Here is a 24,582-nt window from a genome sequence, read left to right on the forward strand (position 1 = left end):
CTGCAAATTAATCTTTTCGTGTGACTTATTGTTCCCATGTGGAACCGTTTTAAAAAAAAGGGCACAACTGAGTGAAGTTGGCTAATGGGATGCTTGGTAATGTAAAGATGACCCAGATACGCGCACGTATCAGTTAAACATGGTGAGAAAGATGGTGTCGCAAGAAATTGTTGGGAGCATACACTATAATAAATTTAAATTTCCAAGCTCCCGTCTTCATTTAGTGGTATCCAGATTTGAGACCCCTACTGCTTGAGTAGTTTTCTCCCTTGTGACACTTTTTGAATCACCAATAAATTGAAAAGGGCAAAGAAACTTGTTCGATATTTGTGGTTTGAAACTGGCTTAAAATCCACACTCAGTTTTAACACATTTGTTTATTCGAAGGTGTCCTGCAAATAGCACGATGTGAAAGTCAAGCACAGACGAGAAATGTGTCCATACACCCATATCATGCAGTTAAAGGGCAATGTAACAGACAAGAACTGGCAAAATTTATTTTACGTTTTCCAAACAGAAACGAAAATGGAACTTCAGCTTGGTGTTTGTAAGTAAAGCTTCATACAATACTTTATTTCAATCCTAAAATTTATATAAAAAGGTATTAGACGATAATGAAAGTGACACGAACAGGACGTGAAACATTGCAGTTATCGGGAAAACTTTATGGTCCCCGGTAGATATTTCGTGAGCACAAAAAAGACATTCGAAAAAAAACCAGGAGTTGCACGTTATCTTGTAGACAATCAATCACTTAAGAGCTTGTGGAATACCTCAACACGCCTTATAGCTTTTTAATAGATGCCAATCAATATATGCATTCATTGTTTTGATTTCGTTATTGGTGACCAGCTCAAATTCAATTGCAATGAATAAGTGAGATGGTTGGTTAACATTTAAAGACAGCCGTGCAAATAAATCAACACTTCCTGGTAGTGAAATTTGGTATATATGTAGACTTAGTAAAGCCTGTCAGCAGGAGGATATTCCAGTTCCAAGTCGGATCAGAGCCGAGATGAACATTATTAAGTTACTTTGTTCTGCTTCTGTTGTTCTTCTTGCAAATGTTTCAACAGGTAATTATTATATCTAGATTTTGTATTCCTAAAATATTCAGGTTTGTAGCATACGTAACAAAATATGGGAAATTTTGGACCGAAGTTAATATTTTTAAAAACTTCTCTTCACGAGATCTCCAGGTGGGGACAAGATATCAAGTACACTAAGCTATACATTATTTACTTATGTACGTAACGCCTTTTCCTTCCTGCAAAGTAGATAAAATGACAATCTATCCAAATAATATCAGAAGCTGATATTTTAAAACTGGATATTGTACTGGTTGAAATAATTAGCACATGACAAAGAGCATGCCGTTAGGCATTCACATGTACATTTTGGCATAAGGACAATGCGGCTTAAAAGATAATTGCTGTATGTGTAATTTGAGGGGAAATAAACATTTAAGCAAATAACAAACAATCGACAGACGTTTTACCAGTATGAATTAGTAACAAAATCAGTGCATAGTAATTTCCGAAGGAAATTCGTTATTATTCACAATCTACGGTATCTAGTGTGTTCATACTCCTGGATGAAAAATGCTTGATATCTCCAACCAACCCTGGGTAACTATAACCGATAAGATCTTTCTTTTTGTTATTGCTTCAATGGAATAGTGTACATCTTTGGCAGAATAATGAATTATTTCAGATGATATACTTTTCAATAGCATTTTCCATATTGGTATTCATTTTACTGTTCTCACTTTTATTCACTGGTTGTCATATAATGGGTATAGAGCACAAACATATATATTTATTTCTGGCATCACACAGTTGTTGCAAATACGGCCGACTTGTACTATCATTAGTCTAAGTTTACTGAGTATTCGAGCTTTGGCTTTGTTGTTATTTTGTCAGATAGATTAAATCTTTTAGATATATTTTCCGTAAGAAGGTACATTTCTGATACAGTCCCACTGATAACCTTCCATTATTTATAAAGTGTTGGATGTTGGAGAGATGTACAATAATGTTTCTTATTAGTGCATCATCTCAAAATACATCTCAGCAAACTTTCTCGAATAGGTAAATGTTTTGAATTCACTTTTTTGCATGTTGTTAATATCTGACAAATTCTGAACACTTTGTTGAGTTTTTGGTTTGTTGGAACATTTTAATACATGTAATGCCGATCGATAAGAAAGATAAAGATCTATCACTATGATCTGCAGCTAAACATGATGTATGCCGGTCGCCCTCAGATATATGCATGTGATTTTACATTGGTAAATGACAGTGACGTGAAAATATCGGAGTAAGAGAACAACTATGCAACTGTGCAAGGAGTATACTGCAAGGTCCTGGGGCTCTTAAGGTATTCTCCGACTGATATTAGACCAAGTCGCATAAAGTTTGCAATGCTTTGTTATATTCTTCAATTTTCAGGCGGCTTTATCAATTTAAAGTTGTTCAGGAAGATGACCCTAGTTTTGGACGACCGTTGTCTGTAATTGGTGAGCGGCAAGTGACATCTGTGACGGGAACAATTAGCGAAAGACCCTTACTTAGTTAACAGTGAATATTTTTCTGTTATTACGTGCATTATTCGTCAGCTCTTTCTAATATATTGAAGAACCAATTAAAGCTCAGAAACATTTGTAGGCGGCTCATTATCAACACACCCGGGTTGAAATCGCCAAAAAGCAACTCGAAAAAATAAGGATAGGATGACAAGAGACATTTGAATGAGAGTGTAGGAGGCGACGAAACATTCTTTTACTTTTCTTTACTCAACTTCAGAGAAAACAATAAAGCTAACAAATGAGAAAACTAGCAAAGGCTACAAATATCTTGACCTAGTCGGACTGCTAAGAGATTTATACACTCCTTATGTTTCGATCGAGAATGGTCTTTCGTCCTGGTAGCTGCAAATATGACTGAACGTTATTTGTGCTTCAAGATAGATTGTTGCCAAAAGTAATAGAACATTACCTAACCACACGTTTACGCGTCGGAGGTATCCATCAACTCCATCACTCCACCCCGCAGTCGTATAAATCCGCCATCTTGACCAATTTTCCGCAGGACTCTATCATCCAAACTTTGCCATTTTCTCGATACAGCCCTAATGTAGCTCCACGTGCTTTATGGCTGACTTCTGTTATCAATTATTTGCTATGGGGCCTGCAATTCGAAAGCGGTCGTTTATTTATTTACTTGCTTATTTATATCTCTGGTGTTCGTACTGATTCTCTGCCCACAATAAATTCATAGTTATATAAGTTATATTCTGTCCTGTCAAAATGTACCTTTAAAATTGTGCACTATGTTACTAAATAATTTCACATATTTAGATGCATCATTCAAAAAGAGGACAGGTTGTCTTCTTTAAAAACATCACGGCGAACTGGGAGTATTGCTACTCAGCGGGTTATACTGTCTTTCTTGTTACTTTCAGTTAGATTATTTAGGTGTTTATTCTACATCTTTATAATTATGTTCCATATGTAGCTATCTTCAATCATCTGAATTAAATTAAGTTTATTCATTCAAGCTACTTTTGAATTTTGAGCTGGGTTTCCTTCAAGCATTCTTACGTGGGCAGTCATTTCGCGCAGTTTTAAGGGAGTCGGGTGGCATTGGTAAATGACAGTGACGTGAAAATATCGGAGTAAGAGAACAACTATGCAACTGTGCAAGGAGCATACTGCAAGGTCCTGGGGCTCTTACGGTATTCTCCGACTGATATTAGATCGGAAATTTCGTAGTAAAGACATAAACTGCATTTCAAAAAGTAAAAGAATCGGTTAGACAAATATGGAATTCAATATTAAAAAATACCAAGAGATATTTTTGTTTCCCTTTAAAGAAATATCTATAACAATCATTGACTTACAGTTTATTGCAGATAGTATAGATTTTGGGCATTCGTCAATTGATAAGAAACGCCCGATACCAGTGAGATGATACGAGACTGCTAATCAGTCCACTTATGTTCCGCATACTAATCAGATGCTCTGCTTTTGACATTGAAATCGACAGTGTCAACTTTTCAGTATTATTTGATAGTTGTCTAACTAAAAATAATTACAGATTTACTAAATGTATTGTATCGCATTATAATCCAGTTTCCTTTTGCCCGCGTTTATTTACCTTTTACTTCATTTGTTTATTTCTGCTACATAATTTACTGATGTTTGAAACGGAACAGAAAGCACCATATTCGTATTCATTTTAATAAAAATGTAAAGTCTGACTGAAGAATTATTCAACATTTATAAATGTCTTTGGCTAGGTTTTGTATAAACAATAAGCACAACTATTTAAATTAATTGTTATAAAATTAGCAATTGGTTTAAAGGGATCTAACATATCTTTTACAGCCTTCTCCACCAAGGAGTTTGAATTGACTCCACAGGATGGATGGTACAACAATCTGATACATCCTGACTGGGGGGCAATTGGTGATCTCTCTCTCTCTCTCTCTCTCTCTCTCTCACAGAGACATACGCACAGACTTGGGTTTCGCAAACAATATTTTCAGACCTGCATAGCTGCATCGTTGATGTAAAATTTATGGTATTTGCAACATATGTTAATAATAAATAGAGTAGCCATATTGTTTCATTAAATGTTTAAGCATACGTGCTAATTAACAGCAAATTATTATTGTATTATTATTTTTGTTGACAATACAATGCTCTACGTCAGTAAATCATCACATCACATCAATTGGCAATATTGATTGTTACCTAAATACACGTCCAGCTATGTTTCGTTTATTTTAGCTCAAATTACTTCTGAGATGATATTCTTAATTAAAGTTTTGTTATTTTGCACAGTCTGTTTATCCAGAACAAAATATTATTTCCAACACAGAGCTGTTACTACGCAATAACAATGTAGCTTGTTTAATGCTGAGGCAGCTAAAGTAAAGTGTTTTGCCCAAGGAAAGACCAGCCGACCTTGGCTGACCAGATGGTAGACAAAAAAAGCACTCTTTCTATTACTAGTCTTGCACAATACCCTATGTGGAAGAAAGATGAAAAGAGATAGGGGCAGCTTTAAGTCTGATCAGCATTACAAGTTTACGTGATAAGATGACTGTTTAAATAATGATCACTATATCGGCATGGGAACAAGATGAATCGATACTGTATATCCAAAGAGTTTCCACGGCACAAATCATGTATCCATTTTAGTATGTGATACAGAACCATTGATAACGATCCAGGTAAATCACAGCGGACTCCAATTTAACAGATTCAGTCACTAAAGTAATGCTATAACTCCTTGCTGAAGGTTTGTAATGCATATAGTAACCGCAATGCAGCTTGTAATCCTTGAGTGCGATGTATGTATGTATGTATGTATGTATGTATGTATGTATGTATGTACGCATGCATGCATGCATGTATGTATGTATGTATGTATGTATGTATGTATGTATGTATGTATGTATGTATGTATGTATGTATGTATGTATGTATGTGTGTATGTATGTATGTATGTATGTAGCATGTATGTATGTATGTATGTATGTATGTATCTATGTATCTATGTATGTATGTATGTATGTGTGTGTATGTATGTGTGTGTGTGTGTGTGTGTGTATGTATGTATGTATGTATGTATGTATGTATGTATGTATGTATGTATGTATGGACGGATGGATGGATTGATGGATGGATATGTGCGCGTATTTATGTGTTTATGCATGCTCTGGTCTATCGGTCAGTATGTCTGTTCACATGTATGCATATCTGCATGCACATGATTGTAATCTTAAGCACTCTCACGCACATATATATGCATGCCTGAATTGATGTTTAATATAGATGACTCCAGACATACAAGGATTTCACTAAAGTATTTCGAAAACATTTTCGTTTTCATTCATTATTCTTTGTTTATTTCTACATCAATATATCAACTCATTCATCAAAATTATCCATCCATCCATCTATCTTTCCACACATTGATGCAAATATGTACCCGTGCATTTGGAGGCGCCAGAATTGAACATGCTTTGACATATATTGAGGTATGGCAACCTGTATGATGTGGCTATTAATTACTTACAACGGGTTTATGTTACGATTATGGACTCATTATCTGGTCCTAGACGTTGAATGCCTAGGGAAGAAAAACTAGACGGATATCGGGAGGCAATAAATAAAAGGGTTATGTATTTATTGTTACTGATAAACTCTATTTATAATGAAATAAAACCTATGTAGAGACGTCTCGGCAAAACGAAAAATACTCTGATAAATAACTTATTTTGTTTGTGTTGATTTGTATATGGCCTTTGAAAATGTATAAACTTGTTAATTGTGGAATACAATTGATGTTATTGAATCTGTTATGTAGTATGTACAAAGATATCAAATCATGTATACATGATAAAGGGAATGTTTATAGTTTTAATGTGTGAAAAGAATTTGTCATGGGGAAAAACATTTCTCAGTACTGCTTTTACTTTATCTGAACGCTTTAAGATTATTTTCAAATTGCAAGAATTTCATAAAACAAATTTGATTCGTGGTGCCGTTCGTCCTGCCGATGCTCAACAAATACTTCAGTTCATGATCAATATGTTTGGTAATTATTGCTATTCTTGGAAATGCAGATTCTTGTTGACAAAAGTATATTAATAGCATCTGGAAATTTATTAGGGACCAAAGGTTTTAAATTTGAGTGATAAGTTCAAGTCCCGGAAAACTGAGCGCATGAATATACATGTATGCACATTTACCATTGTGATCAAAGAAAAATGTAATGATATATCATAACTCTACGTTTCCATTCATTGGTCCTAAAATATACCGTAAGTGAAATATATTTAACATGTCTTAGCATGAATTTCAAGTTAGATAGCAATATATGATTTACATGTTGCACATTATGGCATTATACATACTGTATAGATAATAACAGATGACTACAATTAATATAATTCATTTTATACTGACACGCTTGTGCCTCTGTTGGTTATGTATCCTCGTGTATTGTTCATCTGTAACAAGGAGAGCTGATAGTAATTAAGAATGTGTATGTATTGCTTATCTGTAACAAGGTAAATTGAGGGAAATTCAGATCGTATCTTGTATTCTGCGTCTGTAACAAGTTGACCAGAGTGGAATAAAGAGCGTATGTTGTATTATGACCTGAGGGAAATAAAGAGTGTATCTTCTATTGTTTATCTGTAACAAGGTGGTTTAAGGGGAAAGAGACTGTATCTTGTACTGCTCATCTGTGTCAATGTGATGGGAGATGAACTGAGATTAGATGTCGTGTTCCTTGTTGTTAAAGTATGTCCTGAGGGAAATATAGCTTGTATCTTGCAATCCTCGTCTGGTAAAAGATGGTCTGAATTTATCAAAACTTGTATCTTGAGTGGTACATCTCTACCAAGGTAGTTTAACTTGAACAGAGATTGCATCTTTTATTCTTTATCTGCAGCAAAGTTGTCTGAGGGGAAGAAAGACTTTATATTGTATTGCTTATCCGTACAAAGCGATCTGAACGGGAAAAAAAATATATGTTGTATTGTTTATCCACAACAAGGTAGACTGGAATGAGGAGAATACATATTGCAACCTGCGTTGCTCACCTGTGACACATTGATCTGAGGAGAGAAAAGATTGTATTTTGTATCCAACATTTATAAGAAGGCGCCATGATTGGAATAAAGAGTATTTACTGTTTTCCTAATCTCTAACTACGCGACCTGAGGGAATAAAGATTGTATCTTGTGTCGTGTACTTGGACCTTTAAGTATAATTTCATGCGATTGTACGTACAACTTCAATAAAATTAATTAGCTTAAAACGTTGTTTGGCATTAGCAGGATCTAGAAACTCACTGATTTTGATAATGTAAAATGCTTCAACCCAAAGAACGTTTTCGTGTTTCAACAAAATATTATCATCTAATGAGGTAATCAAAACTAATGTCCAAATAGAGAGGCGCGTGTTTCAACGAATTCAGCATGTAAATATAACTCACATTACCGTATGTTATTCTGGATATTCAACAGTTTGAAGGGATTTAGTTAGGTATGGAGCAAAAAGCAAAGGTTCTTTTAATCTGCAAAACGTTTGGCTTTTTAGATCTTTAAAGTAATCAAGGCGGTAAAATGGGGGTGTTTACTAATTTTTCATTCTCACTGGGGATTTTTCAAGCAGAAGAAGGAATGTATTTAGATAGCGATATATGATTTTATAACAAATAGCACAGCCTATTATGCGGAGTATCTGACATCACATTTCAGATGGACATCTAGTACGAAGAAGCCCTGTGGCATTTAGTGATGGTGTGTACGAACCGTCGGGCAAGGACCGCCCCAACCCCTTCATCATTAGCAAAGAGGTGCATGATGGACCGGCTGGTCTCGGATCACTTCGAAACAGGACGGCCTTTCTAGTCTACTTTGGTATTTTCTTTCTTTCTTTCTTTCTTTCTTTCTTTCTTTCTTTCTTTCTTTCCTTGCAGATGAAAATTTATTTAACCAAAATAAACACATAGTTGAGCAGAATAAAAGCTGGTAGATGTTACTAAAATATTGTCAAAATCTAAGAAAACCACTTTTAATGTATCTATTACAGATTTCACTGTTGTAATCAAAACGTTAACGATATTAATTTCCTCAATGTTACAAAAATGTAGATGTGTAAATTTCAAATTTGAAAACTATAAAAAGTGCAACTTGTTCAAGAAGCGATCGTTAATGTCAGTGATAGCGAACGCATTATTGAGAAATCAAGCAAAAAGATGAAACGAGCGTGTAAAGCTCATATCAATTTATAACAATGTTTTACAATGGACATGGATGCATCATGTGGTGTGGTTCATACAGAAGAATTCAAAATAAACGAAGCTTAACTAATCACAGAAATGGTGCAAAATAATACCGCGTTCTCTGATAAATTTCGAACACTGAAATAGGAAATCGGTAAATGAAAAGGGCATTTGATGAGAAAACACATTGAAACCTAATAATATTTTGTTGACGATTTTAGCAGTGCACACCGCCTGCTGGATCGAGACGGTGTTGCTTCAAGTCTGTATGTAAGAGACGAACATTAAGTTGTCACCACGAAAATAGCTGCTAATGAATAAAAATATACGAAATGGCTGCTAGAATGTTTTTAGCATGAAACTATACACATGAATTTAGTTAACGTGCATTTTTTTTAAAGTATCATCCGTCCTGTTTAGCTGACGTCCTATCACATTGCTGAATTCCTGTCATAGCAGTTTTAGTAGATTAATATGCCAGTCAAGTCTCAAACGGCTTCGACACAATTACTGTCAAGTTTGAATGTTGAACCACTAAAAGATCTGGCCTTTTACATTGATATTTCCATTCAATTGGTAGTAAACTGCGAATATCTTCTTTACTCATTAAACATTTAAAAGGATAGTGGACCAAATCTTATATTGTAAATGAATATCCAACATTAAAGCTAGAGAATAATAATGTTTCAATAATTCGATTGAAACACAGATAGTTAACTCAGCCGTCAGGATATAAAATATAATCTGTAAAGTCTGCAACATAAACAATGGTTTTAGGAATACCAGCAACACTTCTATCATTTGCATAAACATTCAACTGTTCAAGATACTTAATCTGGATTTAACTGTACGGGAGACAAATATGCATGAATAACCATTTGACAATGTACAGAGAAATACAGCAGAGTGAACTGAAAATGGAACAAAGACACTTGGTTATTGGAGTGAACGACTGAAAAAATGAAGTTCCCTTTCAAATACATGTCACACTCACAGTCAGTACAAAGTTCTCAGTCAAGTATTTTAAGGCATTTAAAACAATTAAAGGCTGCTATTTTAACCATATTTAAAAATATGTTGTTGGTGTATTGCTTTTCAATAGGTCAACAGGTAGTAGAAGAAATTTTGGATGCCCAGAGACCGGGATGTCCGCGAGAGTTCTTCAATATCCCTGTGCCCATGGGACATGAGTATGACCCGGAGAGAAAAGGAAACATAGCGATGCCGGTACAACGAACGAGATTTGATCAGCGAACTGGACTCTCACCTAATAACCCGAGGCAACAGGTATATATGTTAGCTTCTTCAAACTTCAAATTAGTTTTTGAAATCAACCTCTGCACGGGCACTTCTTGTCAGCATGACATAAATAAATCAAAATGTATGGTGACTGTCGATACAATTTGAGTAACACACTAAATGTATCGATACAATATGAGACAAAATGTATAAATGGATATGTTTCTACAATCCTCAACTTTTGTATATAGATAAAGATTTTGGACGTTCAGGACTAATTGCTTCGTGCTGCTTTATATATTTTAAGTCTTTTATAATTTGCTAACTGGTTGCATTCAACATTTTCATAATGATTGAAGAATATGTTTAGATATTTTAAAAAAACGATGTTTCCTACCCTCGCCAGAAAGCGCTCAAAGATTATTAGCTCATTTATATTTATCATTTTTTGTGTTATATTAGAATGTTCTCATGACAAGAAAGCGATTACTGACAATGAAAGAGGATCTTACCCTTAATGTATATACTGATTTCAAATCGTATTCATGTCTATTAATGAGAGATATTACTATATCTCTCTACGTTCAAATATTTGCCTCTCATTATCCGACTCACGAGGTACAAGCGTGCCATAATAAACAATCGCCCAGTCTTTTATTGATTCAATGTCTTACAATAACTGTTAATGAGATTGGTCATTTTCATAGTTGAACGAGATCACTCCGTACCTCGACGGTGGGCTGTTTTACGGGACGGCTAAGGCCTGGACTGACGCACTCCGAGAATTTAAGGGCGGCCACTTAAGGGGACGTCTAGCAGCCCTGGATCCTAATGCTGATATTAGGGATAGTTTTCCCGCCCTAAACAACATCCGTCTGCCATTTGCAAATCCTCCCCCTCCCCGGGAACACGTTCTCAAACCCGTGAGAAGGTTTTGGAGTAAGTAGCTATATGTCTTAAAATAAAACACCCCTTTTGCCACCACTAAAAGACTCATTCTGAGTTTTTCCTTTCCGTTTGTCCTTTATTTCTAATGTCCTCATATCTCATTCAATTAGCATTTCACATATATATGACTTCAATTTTGGTTGATATGCTGTATGCCATTGACACCATATGCTACATGCTTTGCGATTTATAAATGATAAACAATATTGTAGGGATGGCGTCCCAGAATCACCCTTCTGCAAACAAACATAATTTAGCAGACACTTATCTTTTTCCCAGTAATGTGGATCTTGTAGTTTTGTAACACCGTTTCCATTAGTAAATGTATATGGCAACCTTCTTTGCATGAACACATAGAAATTTGCCCGACTTTCGTGTGCATATATAAATACACGAAACGTGATAAGATCTTTGAACCATTGATGTCAATTGCATATCTTGTGTGTATTTATGTATGTGATATTTAAATTTAGATGTTTGGTCTGCAGTAAGGGCATACCGTATGTATTTTAAAATCTTCAATCAACTTGCGACTTTGTTTCACCACTATGAAAAATAGATTATACTTGATATCATAGAGATATCTCTTGTAACATATTACATCAGAAAGTTTTACTCTTGGAAAAGGGGCGAAATAATGCTAAAACCGTTCATAATGTTTAATATTAATTGAGGCTCTCTGGGGAGAAGGGAAATTTAACATCTGTCATTGAAAATGACATACCCATTATACCTAGAATCGGAATTTGGTTATCAGTATAAAATGTCACTCTCGAGTAATCGGAATTCCCGCTATAAACTTCAAAGAATTTCACATTAATATGGACCTGTTCGGCAAAACGATTTGAACATGACATATCCGTGTTGAAATATATGTAGGGGATTGGAAAATGTTAAAAAGAAGTTGCATGAGCAGCACCTACACTTACTAACCAACACTCCGTTTAAACTGACCAAACCCAGTCAACTGCTCACTAACACCTTCACCTACTAAACAACGAAGAAAGTACTAACAAATGCAAACAAACATCCATGTCAAGGATAGGCGTGATTATAGACATGCACACAAGCATCCGTGCAAACTCTAGCAGTCCTAACACATTCACAACAGGATAGTAATGGTAACATATACACACAAACAACAATGAAAGGGAAAGATTGCTCAAGATACACACACACAGCAATGAAAACAGTAGGCGTTCTTATGTCGATATACGAAAAAATAATATCAAACTGTCACCAGAGAATATGAGTGTTTACACACTAAAGACATCTTAGGGAGTTTAAGTTTAAATTCCAAAGGACATGACTTCTATATCAAAATTAGGTTTGATATTAAGGTGATCATCTGAAGACAAACTGAATTGAACACTAAATATAAATGTTGAAATATCTATCGGGTCATGGGGAAATATAATGTTAAAACTAAATTGAGTGACTAAAAGATGCACATACTAATTTACTCGCTGTTTGGACTGACCAGAACCTATTCATCGACCGACCAACACCTACACTTACTAACCAACGAAAAGACAATGAATACTAATACAACCGTACATGTAAATAATGTGTGTCTATACAAATGTGCATGAAATTGTATGAATAGGATAGAAGCGATCACACATGCGTAGCACAAACATCCATGCAAACTTTAAGAGTCCTAGCATATACACTAAAAATACTATCACCTCTCTAAACGATAGTAGTTCTCATACATACATACAAACATGCATGAAAAGGGTAGGATATCAAAAACATTTTATTTTGTTTCTGAAAAGGATAGTAGTACATACACAAATATTCATTAAAATGTTAGGCGTGATTCACGATACCTAAAACAGTCATAAAAAGATAAGGGCTGTTACATACATGAAACATACTACTATACGGTCACACATAAGAGGGTAAGAAGGCTTACATACTAAAAACATTTATGGAAATTTGTGTTTTCTTTCGAAAAGAAAGAAGAAATTAAGAAATTTTATTTACGTAATACCTCTCTTCCCAAAAGGTATGGATAGCCCTGAAAATGACCCTTTGTTGTTGTTTTGGGTAGTTGATGTTATCGATATCATAATAAATGTTTCTCCTGGCCCATTCCGACAGCAGGTGCACATCGGACTGCAGTCAGTCCATATGTGAGTCTAACATTTGGACCATCTGCCGATATCTTCCAATTTTCCAATTGAGAGGTAAGGGAATATTCTGACTGCTGCTGCTATTGTTTCACTTGTTGTAAGAGGTATTACTTTTTGTATCTTCTTGTTACCTCAGCCTTTGTTGGACGTTTCTCAAAGTTCGGTTGAGGTGTGAAAATTCCCTCTTCCGTTTCTCCCAGTCCATTTCCTTTTCTTCGGCCTAAAAATCCTCTGTATCACCTCTGTTTCCATAAGTCCCTACAATATCCCTCTTCAGGGTACTTTGGCTCGGATGACACTTCGTTTTCTCCACCCGTTCCAAGAAGTGTTCCACTCTATTATACAGGCACTTGAATTTCCTCAACTTCCCGACTTGATAGTGCTGTCTGGTCATTTTATGTTTCTTGTTTGGTCGAAGAAATATAGCAAGACGTATTGTTTATTATGATTTAAGCATAAATGACAGAAAAAAAACTCAGTGGAGACTCGATGGTGATAGAAAATATCCTCTTATAAATTCAAATACCGTCAGATCTAAGAAATAAAGAACGTGTACTGGTTTTTAAAAACAACCCAATACAGTCAAATCCATTTATCCAAGCAAACCTTTCTCAAGTATGCCCCGCTAACGCAATTAACGAATGAAGTGGGGAGATCATGTACAACTGATAAAAACTCAAAACTCTTTTAAGCTGAAATATTTACAATTCTGACAACGTTGTTGAGTACGACTAGACTTCGAATGTTTTATTACAATGTCACTTTCTATTGGCGAACACGACGCTTTTGACCTAAAAAATATAGTTGGGATTAATTTGCAATAAAAACAACATTTCGACCTTTTGATCATTTAGGGAGAAATCACCGTCCAAAGCCAATTAGTATATATTCTAATGTTAATCCCAATCTGGTTATATAAACAAAATACATATTGCCCACACCCCATCAAATTGAATTCTAGTAAGCTCACGTTATTGAACTGAGTGAATACAGCATACTGAATATGATATCCTCTTCGAGAGGAGATAAGCCATATAACTCAAATGTTCCACGCTGTAGTTGTTGAGAAGTAAACGGCAACATAATGGGTTCTGGGCAATGGCCGTCGTCCATATTGATGACATAATCTCGAACGTCTTTAAAGTTTCGATGAGGAAGCTGATCTTTAAAACACACCAGTGGATTCTAAGAAGCTCTGTACGAGATGTGAATCAGAAGCTAATGACGTACCTAGGTATGTATAGTATGGCACACAAATAATACTGAATTCACACTTTACTTTTTGTTCACAAAGATCTATCAAGTAAGTCGATAAACGAATGTCGCAGTGCTTTGCTACAGGAGGGTTTCGATGCGTTTAATCTCCAAGGAAATCAATGGATGTTGGAAATGATCAGTCTTTAGCCCATTTTTCCATGGTTGTTACATCTGCAGTGAGCATCCATTCTTCTTCCACTTTCGCTTCCAACGTTTTTTTAAACTTGTCATCAAACATTGATAGTATAACACTTAAACAGCACAATAGATTTGACACATTTACCATTGTTTTCTGGCCTGGAGCGTGATTTTTGTAACCAAACTGCAGCTTAAATCTTGTTTGCATTCTGGCCATCGTAACGTTTTGAGTGTGCTTTTTCCCCTTCCTTTTCTCATGATGTGTTGTTGCAGTTAATGTTCTGTTTTAATAGTTTATGATGCCTTTTCTCCGACTATTGATTTTCAGTATTCTGCATGCAAGATAAAGTTCACCGTGAATTCGGTGTTACACTGATTACATAAGTCAATGTATTGAGACCTAAAAATCCACGAATTGTTTTGGTCTGTCATAGTCTTTCTCGAGAATCAGCATTATTACACAATTCAGATACAAAGTGTTTAAAAAATGTTGAAATTCATTTGTTGATTGAGTTTCACGTGCGTATCTACAAAATACTTGTATATGAGATATCGCAACTACAAATGTAAACTACAAAATCTCTCTTCTAAATTATACATGGGGATAATATTATGCACCCACGAAAGGAAGGTAGTAATAGCACGGAGATCGTCTGGCATTTTCAGGGTAAGCTGAATTTTATATTTTCGTAATTTAATGTCACACCACAACTGAAAAACACAAATAGATTAGATTTCTTTCTCTCACGTAGGTAAACCCGTGTTGGGTCCTTCCATATATGTATGCCATTTCCCTTTAACCGGTTGGAATCAAACTAACCAAACAAAGCCAAACGTAACATGTATTTGTATTTGATTTGTGATTCTCAATGACATTGAGGTATCTTGAGTGATATGTACGGGAATGCCACCCAAAGAAGAGCATGCGTAGGGCATAGCTTTCGGTTGTAGAGTAGCAAGATCGTGCTACATGTGCTGATGTCTTAGGATGCATCAACTCTCGTGCCGCAAGATACACCATTACCATGGTCGCATGGCTCATCATCGCACGCGACTTCAGTGAACTTGGAGACAGTGGGTATATCACATTGCTTCTATGTGTAAGTCATTATTCTTATGTGAAGTCTCTGAACATAATCATATTTTTGTCTTAAAACTTATACCCAAGGTCGGTACTTTCACTGTGCTGTTTTATGTTCGGAAGATGCTCTTTTCTCATTGACAATCTACTAAACTTTACTGACAATTTGACGATTTGACAAATGTACAATTTAAAAGCAATGGTAAGAGCTGTCAGATGTCAATGACAACAGCTGACAAAACTAATTTCAGTAAAGAAATTAAAATATAAGACGATAAAATTGAGTGAAGAAAGGGACTTTTGTGATGTTTTACACAACTGAAACACAATGCTAGATTAGATTTCCTTCTCTCACGTAGGTAAACCCGTGTTGGGTCCTTCCATATATGTATGCCATTTCCCTTTAAACGGTTGGAATCAAACTAGCCAAACAAAGCCAAACGTAACATGTATTTGTCTTTGATTTGTGATTCTCAGTGATACTGAGGTATCCATAGTGATATGTACGAGAATGCCACCATTATATGGGCACGCGTAGGGCATAGCTTTCGGTTGTAGAGTAGCAAGATCGTGCTACATATGCTCGTGTCTTAGGATGCATCAACTCTCGTGCCACAAGACACGCCATTACTCTGGTCGCATGGTTCAGCATCGTACTCGACTTCAGTGAACTTGGTGATAGTGGGTCTATCACATTGCTTCTACGTGTACGCCATTATTTTTATCTGAAGTTTCTTGACACAATCATATTTTTGTCTTAAAACTTATACCCGATGTCGGTACTTTTACTGTGCTGTTTTATGTTCGGAAGACGCTCTTTTCTCATAGACAATCTACTAAACGTTTACTTACAATTTGACGATTTGACAAATGTACAATTCAGAAACAATGATAAGATCTGTCATAAGTCAATGACAACAGCTGACAAAACTCATTCCAGTAAAGCAATTAAAAAATAAGAAGATAAAATTGAGTGAAGAAAGTGAATGTTGTGATGTATTTTGCATTTCCTTGTGATTGTTATTGACGCGAATATTCCAAAACTTAGTTGTATCCATGTGTTGACCTTTTGTCTTTCCTTTTCTTAGCATTGATTGGTTTTTCACATACTGATACTTTTGCGATGGGATTTGTTCTGTCTGATCTGGCAAATTCCCTGTTCCGTTTGTGTGTTTTTTTAAAACCATGGACTTGTTATCATTAGATGTAACTGCGATAAATCTTCCAACGTCTAAGTCCTACGGCTGACGCCGTAATAGTCGTCGTGAGTGTTGTCGCTGCTGGCTTTTCAGTGGCGGTCATCGATGTAGTCATGCAAGTTTTAGAATTCTAGAATTGTAAGGTTCTCTTTTTATAGGATAGTGAAGGTTACTTTCTCTTGTGTTTCGCCAGTGAAGTTTCGTATATTTTTCTCAAGTGTTTTAACTCTGTCCAATTGTCCTGTTCCTTTTCATTTTATTCAAGGACAAAATTATCCAGCTGTTCTTCTGTTTTCATAAACTATATCATATCTCAATAGCGGAGAAAGAGGTGAAGGTGGCACCGGTACAATACTTGTAAAAATCAGGAGTCGCAAAACACCAAATAAAAATGGAATAACACTCTCTACAGCACAAGTATCTGTACTTTAATTTTATTGCCGGCAAACCCAAATCAAAAAGTCTTCATTTCAGCCATGTTAAGCTTATTCACACTTGTAAATTGTAGGTACACTCATGTATAGATTTCAAATCATGTCCCAAACACATAATACTCTTAATTTTCCCCATCTTACATTATTAAACCCTTATACGTGAGTATGTCTTGAAAATTTCTTAAGTTAAGAAATTAAGGAGGATCCATTGTACGAAATTTATCCGTGCTACTGCAAGGCCCCGTGAATACTATGCACGCTAATTCTGCTAACTAGCTAATTATTATTTTTGAGAAATATCTTCCAAACGCCGTCTCCCCATAATTAAACAACTCACTCAACTCTAACAAAGCTAAGGTGTGTGTGTGTGTGTGTGTGTGTGTGTGTGTGTGTGTGATTTGGATTTTTAACGTAGTTTTAACAATGTTTCATTCATATCGCTATGTCTGCAATGTGGCAGTTTATAGTGATGTTTAGCTGATGTTTAGCTGTTTAGATGTTTAGCCATGGGACATCATGCCGCAGACACGTAACATGATGTCCCACCCAGTAACATTATCCTGACACCAGGCCGACCAGTCCTAACACTAACCTCTTAATGCTGAGCGCCTAGCGAGGCAGCTGTTTGTACCATTTTTGTAAGTCTTTGGCATGACTAGATCGGGGATCGAACCAACGACCTCCCGCGTACGAGGCGGACGCTCTAACTACTAGGCCACCGGAGCTGTCTTTAACAAAACTATAAACAGAGATGTAAATATAAAGAGGACATATTCTAGATTTTTTACAGTTATAAAGTAATTTGTGCCAACAATACAATGCATATGCTAAACCAAGAGGTACTGTGATGTTTAATTAAGGACTTATTTCCTTAATTAGTCTTTTACTCTCGAACGCGACTAGTTTCTTAAGTACCTAATCTGTCGATAAGGGTAATATGTAATTATTAAAATGACATTCTTATCAAATAGATTTAGCTTTCATGTTGAGCATTAATACTTTTATCATTCTGAGTCTGTTTGTGTTTTTCTGAGGTATAAGCACGTATGAACGCAAAACTTTTCAGGGCTTGGAAATCCAAGGGGCAACGAAAATCCTTTGCTTTTGTCATTTGGAGTACTGTGGTTTCGATGGCATAATTATATGGCCCATAATATTGCAACAAAGCATCCCGATTACACAGATGAAGAAGTTTTCAACGAAGCCAGGAAGTTTGTCACCGCACATCACCAGGTGAGTTAACAACACACGATTCTATTGGTGTCAACCATCTCAAATAATAATATGCCTCCATTGTTATTTTACAAAATGAATACGTAGCTTAGTTTCAGAACAAATGAGTTTCTAATGGAAAATTGAATTTATATTCACACCGATTACATGTATAGCTTTCAAACGAAATGTACCATTAAAAAAGGCGGGAAAGCTTGTTATATTCAATCAGATGGCGAATTAGACAAACAGATGGCCAATAAAGCTTTCCTCTCCAATTTAATTTGCATTGTCTGTCCCGGATAACTCTGCTCAGGTTTGTAAAATGCATTTTGAAAAAAACTCCATCATCCTACGTTTGTAAAACTTGATGACGAATTTTCTTTCCTACTTTCATCAGTTTATTCTTTTCTTCGACGAAAGCTATTAAATTTAACATCAACATACATATTATAGCTGTAAATGTTGTATTTGCATTATTGTCACTAAGGAACTACATACGTAACGGAACAAACAATCACAATTAACTTTTGTCTTCCACAGAAAATTGTAATGTACGACTGGCTTCCATTGTGGTTAGGACTGGATGAATTGGGAAACCCCACCCACGAAATACCACGCTACAACTTGAGTGATCCAAAGAGTGAGTAAACAACCATACCCATCTCAGTGGTATGCCATTCATTGATCTATCATTTTCCTGGGTTGTCAGATATCGTATGTTCTTGTCTAACTTAGTATTGAGACATGTAAGTTCATGATCTGACTGTGGGAACCACACCTTAAAATCCTTGTTAAAGGAGGTTTCTTATTTCTTACATTTAATCGTCATCAAAAAAAAAAATGACAGGGATGTCGTATAGACCTTGTATGTCTTGCATTCAAAAATTAAAAAAGAAATGACAATGCACGTCTGACTGTCATTTGTCAATTTCGTTAATTTTGATTGTGACTTTCTTCTGTTCGTTATTAATTTTGTTTTAAAGAAAGGCTTTCTTTTCCAGTGTAATCCTTGCGTACAGCTCTATCTATATTTTGCAAATTAAGTATTTATCTGGCAGATATATGAGTGTATTCATGAATTTCCACATCTGGTTATTTGCGAAAGGTAACGTTCATCTTGCTTTTCTTATTTCAACATATCTTCCTGATTTGACCTTTAAAAATGTTGAAACTTCTTCTAGAGATTCAAACGACAGCATCGGGGTGGAATAACATAGTGGAAGGAATGTATACCTCTAAATTAATACCAATGTCAACCCAGGGATTAAACATTCTGACCTTTTCATTTGTTCGTCAGAAAATAAGATGTCGCTGTAAATGGAATAATGCGTGTCAAAACAAAATTAGAACATATATTCCCATTTGTAAAGGAGAAAACACGATGTGATGAGAATTCATCCTAGAAAAAAAACATACTTTTGACTCCAAAAATTAATTTCGACAAGGCAAAATCTTAAACAAAACTTTGCATACATTGTTCTGAAATTTTCAAATATGCCACATGATTGAGACCGCACGTTTATTCTGAGCTCAAATCAAGCCTGAATTAATTAATTTAACTAAATTGAAGTTTTGCAAGATTAGGAGGGAGAAATATGTTTCCACTTGAAAGGAATATTTACAACATAGCACATGTAATTACCCCCATCAACATTACCAGACAACTAACAACTGAATTTGTTTATTTTAAAACAAGTTTTGTCCCCACATTTTTATTTAACTATATTTTACTTATTTCAGATTCATATGACCCACATGTTCATCCGGGTATTTCCCAAGAGTTTCAGACAGCGGCCTTGAGATTTGGACACACCCTGGTGACGCCAGGCTCGTGGAAAAGGTATTTATCTTAAGTACATTGTACGCACACCTGCATCATTCACCTAGCACGGCGCCTGATAAAAAAGAGGTGTCAACAATTTGCAAATCACGAGACTCGCTGTAGGATGGGTGATGGGGATTATACTATAAATGGGGTAGATGAGTGGGTGTTTGTAAGACTATACATAATATAACAGTATTAGCTTCACCAGAAGGAGCTGTTCTTATGTCGGTTTGTCTGGTAAGATATATGTCCAAACGGATGATGAAGGATTTATTAAATGTTACGTATATATCTTAATGTTGTAAGAGATTCCGCTCTCTGCAAAATTTGACACGCGGTGGTTAATAGAGTCCCAATGTTATGTACAATTAGAGGTTGTAATGATTTTCAACATAGCCACAGTCATGTCAGCTTAATTCCACAAAACTACATTGCTCTGTTATGACATGATAAACATTTAAGTTAAAAGTGTCCATGAACTCTACAGCAAAGGAAAGTACCCAATGAATATAATGTAGATACCTGTTATTCTACACCTACTTTGAATCAGATTTCAACTATATACATAGCTAATTAAACATTGGACCATACACGTGTTCAGTCAATAAGATTAAAGCACCGCCTCGTATCAAAACGTGAAATTCTATCCTTTGCATAAAATAATCATTTGCTGATATTTCGTTACGACTCGGTTCTTGTCACGAATGTTTCCCAATGTGCTTTCTCGTACGTTTTTTTAAATACAAGAATAAAACTAAAAGTTTGATACAAATAAGCATATTCATCCATACTGATTGGAACATTATTTCTTTTTAAAGAAAGACTATTCACTCAAAGATTACCACTGCAAATTATTTTGAAGAAAACAATATTGACTCACTCATTCACAATTCTAACGGGCCTATATGAACCTTTAAGTTCAACCACATACCCGACTTTCCTTTTCTCCTAATATACCTTTTCCTTTTTTACGTTCTAGATTGTGTTTCAATTATTCATATTAATTAAGTTATATAAATGCTCATGCGCAAAAATCCATATAACAAACTAGTTTGCTTACAATCTACATACCAGACTTGCTAGTTTGCTTAGTGTCTATCTCATATTTAGCGCTCAATAATCTTTGGCATTAGGTCCGTTTTCCATGTTGGCCATAATATAAGGGTGTTCTTTGTATTAGAGCACGTATTGTTTGTCTGGTATTGGATGTATTTTCCAATTTAACGTAAACATTCATTCATTCATTCATTCATTCACTGTGCATTCATGATCCTTTTTCTACAACGTATACCGTCCATACTAGCTGATAAGTCGAGTCCAATCCAAGCAACATAGACCCTGATCTGCGGTCACATACTGTGCCGTCAAATTAGGTTATATGTTGGTTGTTCTACTGATTACTCCTTACAAACTGCATTGACCGAGATCTACCGGCGCATGATATGAAGGCAGATGCGTGTCTATGCAATTGCATTAGAATAGACTTATAAGCAAGCACAGACGGTAAAACTGATGCATCTGCATTATGTGTGGAAGAACGCTATATGCTCGCTAGTAATATTACAAGACACATTTACATATAATTCCTATAAAACATTGCTAATCAAATAACCTAGAATTATACATAAAATGACACGATTCACATAATTGCATACAAAGATAATGATGAAATATTATAATTACCACTTCCAACCGTTTTGCTGCAAATTGTATGACGATTTTGTATCACCGTATCACTGAAAAGTATTTACACTGGTAGAAGCATATGTTGCTGTCATATTCGATATTGAAATCATCAATGAATGGTTTCTCGTTTTCTATTGCGTGAATATAGAGACTCAGGTATCAGCATAAAACATGACTGGTACATATGGCATGTATATAATATCGGAACAAGAGTTTCCATTATTAACAATTTAGTCAGTTTTATGATTTCGCTTAATTTCCCCTTTATGCTTCATAAACTTTTCACTAAGACACATTTCATTTTGTTTTCAGTAAAATAACAGAACTAACCAACAAAACACCCTGATTTTAGGTTTTTCTTTGTCTAACAGCTTTACAAGAATTAGTCTCCACCTTCATCTAGATCTGTCCAAGAAGCATGCAGTTTGAACAATGTTCTCTAAGTTCTCCTATTTAACTAATCTCGTATACTTTACAACTATCTTTGCTTAAAACAAGGTAGAATTTACGAATTAAACAGTAGAATCTCTCACAAAGATCCCATCCAGATGTTATGTACATGAATACTTTTTAAATTTGTCTGGAAAAAAATTCTGAGGGAAATATAAATGCGCGTGCAGTAAACCTGACAATTTCTTTGCAGAGACAGTAAGTGTGAATTTAAGACACTAAAACTGAATATACCCGGATCTCCAAGTAACGTTCACGCTCTTCGGATGTGCAACGCATTTTGGAACCCACAGGTATGTATACATTGTGGCACACTAACGACTGACCATGAACACTCTTAAACAAAAGTCTAAATTTAACGATCTATAGACTTTCTAGAACTGCACGAATAATGCCTACCTATGTATCTAAACAGAAACAAGACATAGGTGACATTAATCATTAAAGTGGAAAGATCCTGTTAGAGATGAGAAAGGGACGCAATATATTTCAATTCGCATCGGTCGGTACATTGAACTTTACGCAGAACAACAATAATGTATATATTAAACAAAATGTTACTAACACAAAACATCAAGTATGGATTGAAAGATTACTTCCCTATTGATATTGTTTACTCAGAATAACGTTTTATATTCGACTCTAAATTATTGGTGTCTTACATGAGAGAAAACTATCTTGAGATCATTTCGTGGAAAGTACATTGCACGTGCGGTTGGGCTTTTTGGCTTCAAATAAATGTTATGGTAAAGATTTGATCTTATACGAGTTTTCATTTCAAGTTATAACACCAGGTCAAGTTATAACACTAGGTCAACAATGAGATTCATAGGTTTCTTCAGGAGTGAGCACGCATGTATAATTATATTTACCACATGACGATCTCTCAATTATCTAAATGCAACAGCGAAACAGCGCAGTGATTGTACTCGGAAATTAATATGAATGCATCGGATATTACAGTTTTGCCCTATATGACATAATGGAGTAAATTCTGACATTACAAGCTGTAATCTTGCGATTTTCTATCAGAAAGACGTAGTAAAGGCGTATAGCACGCGACTTGTGAGATAAAATATGTTGTTATTAAATGTATGTATGTATGTATGCATGCATGCATGCATGTATGTATGTATGTATGTATGTATGTATGTATTTATTGAAAGGTTCAGTTTGACGCAAGGTCTATGTGTTTATTAAATAGCACCACCAAAAAACATTGAAACAGTTATAAGTAGAGATGTATTTCACACACACACACACAGACACACACACACGTATGTATGTATGTATGTATGTATGTATGTATGTATGTATGTATGTATGTATGTTATAGCACTTTGATACGTGAAAGCATCATAAAATATTCACAATATACTGCTCAATTGATTTGCGCACGACAGCGAATTTCAAACTCGCTATTTTTTAAAAAATAGTTGTACACTTTTGCGCCTAGATGTTTTATTACCAAAGTGTCTATCTACATTGAAATTGCAGTCACTTAAGTCCCAGTCACTTGAAAAAGGGGAGCTTTATCTATCGTTGCCAAGTGATGTCATCCTTGACATTGTAGGTTTCCGGTTATATATCAGATGCGTATCTGATATGTATCACTACTCTAATTGAGTTCGAAGCGTATTTGCTTCCTTCACTGTTTTGTTTTATCTCGCAAATTTAATTTAATCCTTTTCATAAGCTCTATGCTCTCATTCGGGTACACTATCTCCACTATTATAACCTGTAATTTAGACATAATGTATGCAAAGTTAGTACTATTGATAATATGATAGGTTGATCAGTGTGTAGAAAATATAAATAGATTCATTAATAATAACTCAACGCCAAAGTGTGAATGTTTATTTTCTGAATAAACATATAGTATTCTTTGACAGGAATTTCTATCAGAACAAAATGCTTTTGATGAGGTATTGATGGGCATGGCTTCTACACTGTCGGAGAGAGAGGACCATATTGTAGTTCCAGATCTGAGAAGTAAGATAGCAGAAAGCACCATATATATATATATATATATATATATATATATATATATATATATATATATATATATATATATATATATATATATATATATATATATATATATATATATATATATATATAAAGAGAGATAGATAGATAGAGCACTAACAGCTGTGTAAAAGCGA

General features: G+C 35.2%; 1 protein-coding gene across 2 annotated transcripts in view; it reads left to right on the forward strand.

The window, feature by feature from the left end:
* The first annotated feature begins 916 nt into the window (after positions 1-916).
* The window catches only part of LOC149801860 (dual oxidase 1-like), a 57,117-nt gene continuing 33,451 nt past the window's right edge, over positions 917-24,582 (forward strand). Inside the window, exons 1-10 of one of the 2 annotated variants that reach the window (XM_089956228.1) lie at positions 917-1,076; positions 4,388-4,468; positions 8,281-8,442; positions 9,910-10,094; positions 10,754-10,985; positions 18,308-18,474; positions 18,997-19,096; positions 20,197-20,296; positions 22,611-22,710; positions 24,310-24,409. In XM_089956228.1, coding sequence (XP_089812354.1) covers positions 1,016-1,076; positions 4,388-4,468; positions 8,281-8,442; positions 9,910-10,094; positions 10,754-10,985; positions 18,308-18,474; positions 18,997-19,096; positions 20,197-20,296; positions 22,611-22,710; positions 24,310-24,409 — 1,288 coding nt within the window. In that variant the 5' untranslated portion in view covers positions 917-1,015. The remainder of the gene's footprint in view (positions 1,077-4,387; positions 4,469-8,280; positions 8,443-9,909; positions 10,095-10,753; positions 10,986-18,307; positions 18,475-18,996; positions 19,097-20,196; positions 20,297-22,610; positions 22,711-24,309; positions 24,410-24,582) is intronic. The other variant, XM_089956230.1, reaches the window with a different exon arrangement.

Source organism: Sinohyriopsis cumingii, chromosome 4 (assembly GCF_028554795.1).
Source record: "Sinohyriopsis cumingii isolate HCF-2022 chromosome 4, ASM2855479v2, whole genome shotgun sequence".
NCBI lineage: Eukaryota > Metazoa > Mollusca > Bivalvia > Unionida > Unionidae > Sinohyriopsis > Sinohyriopsis cumingii.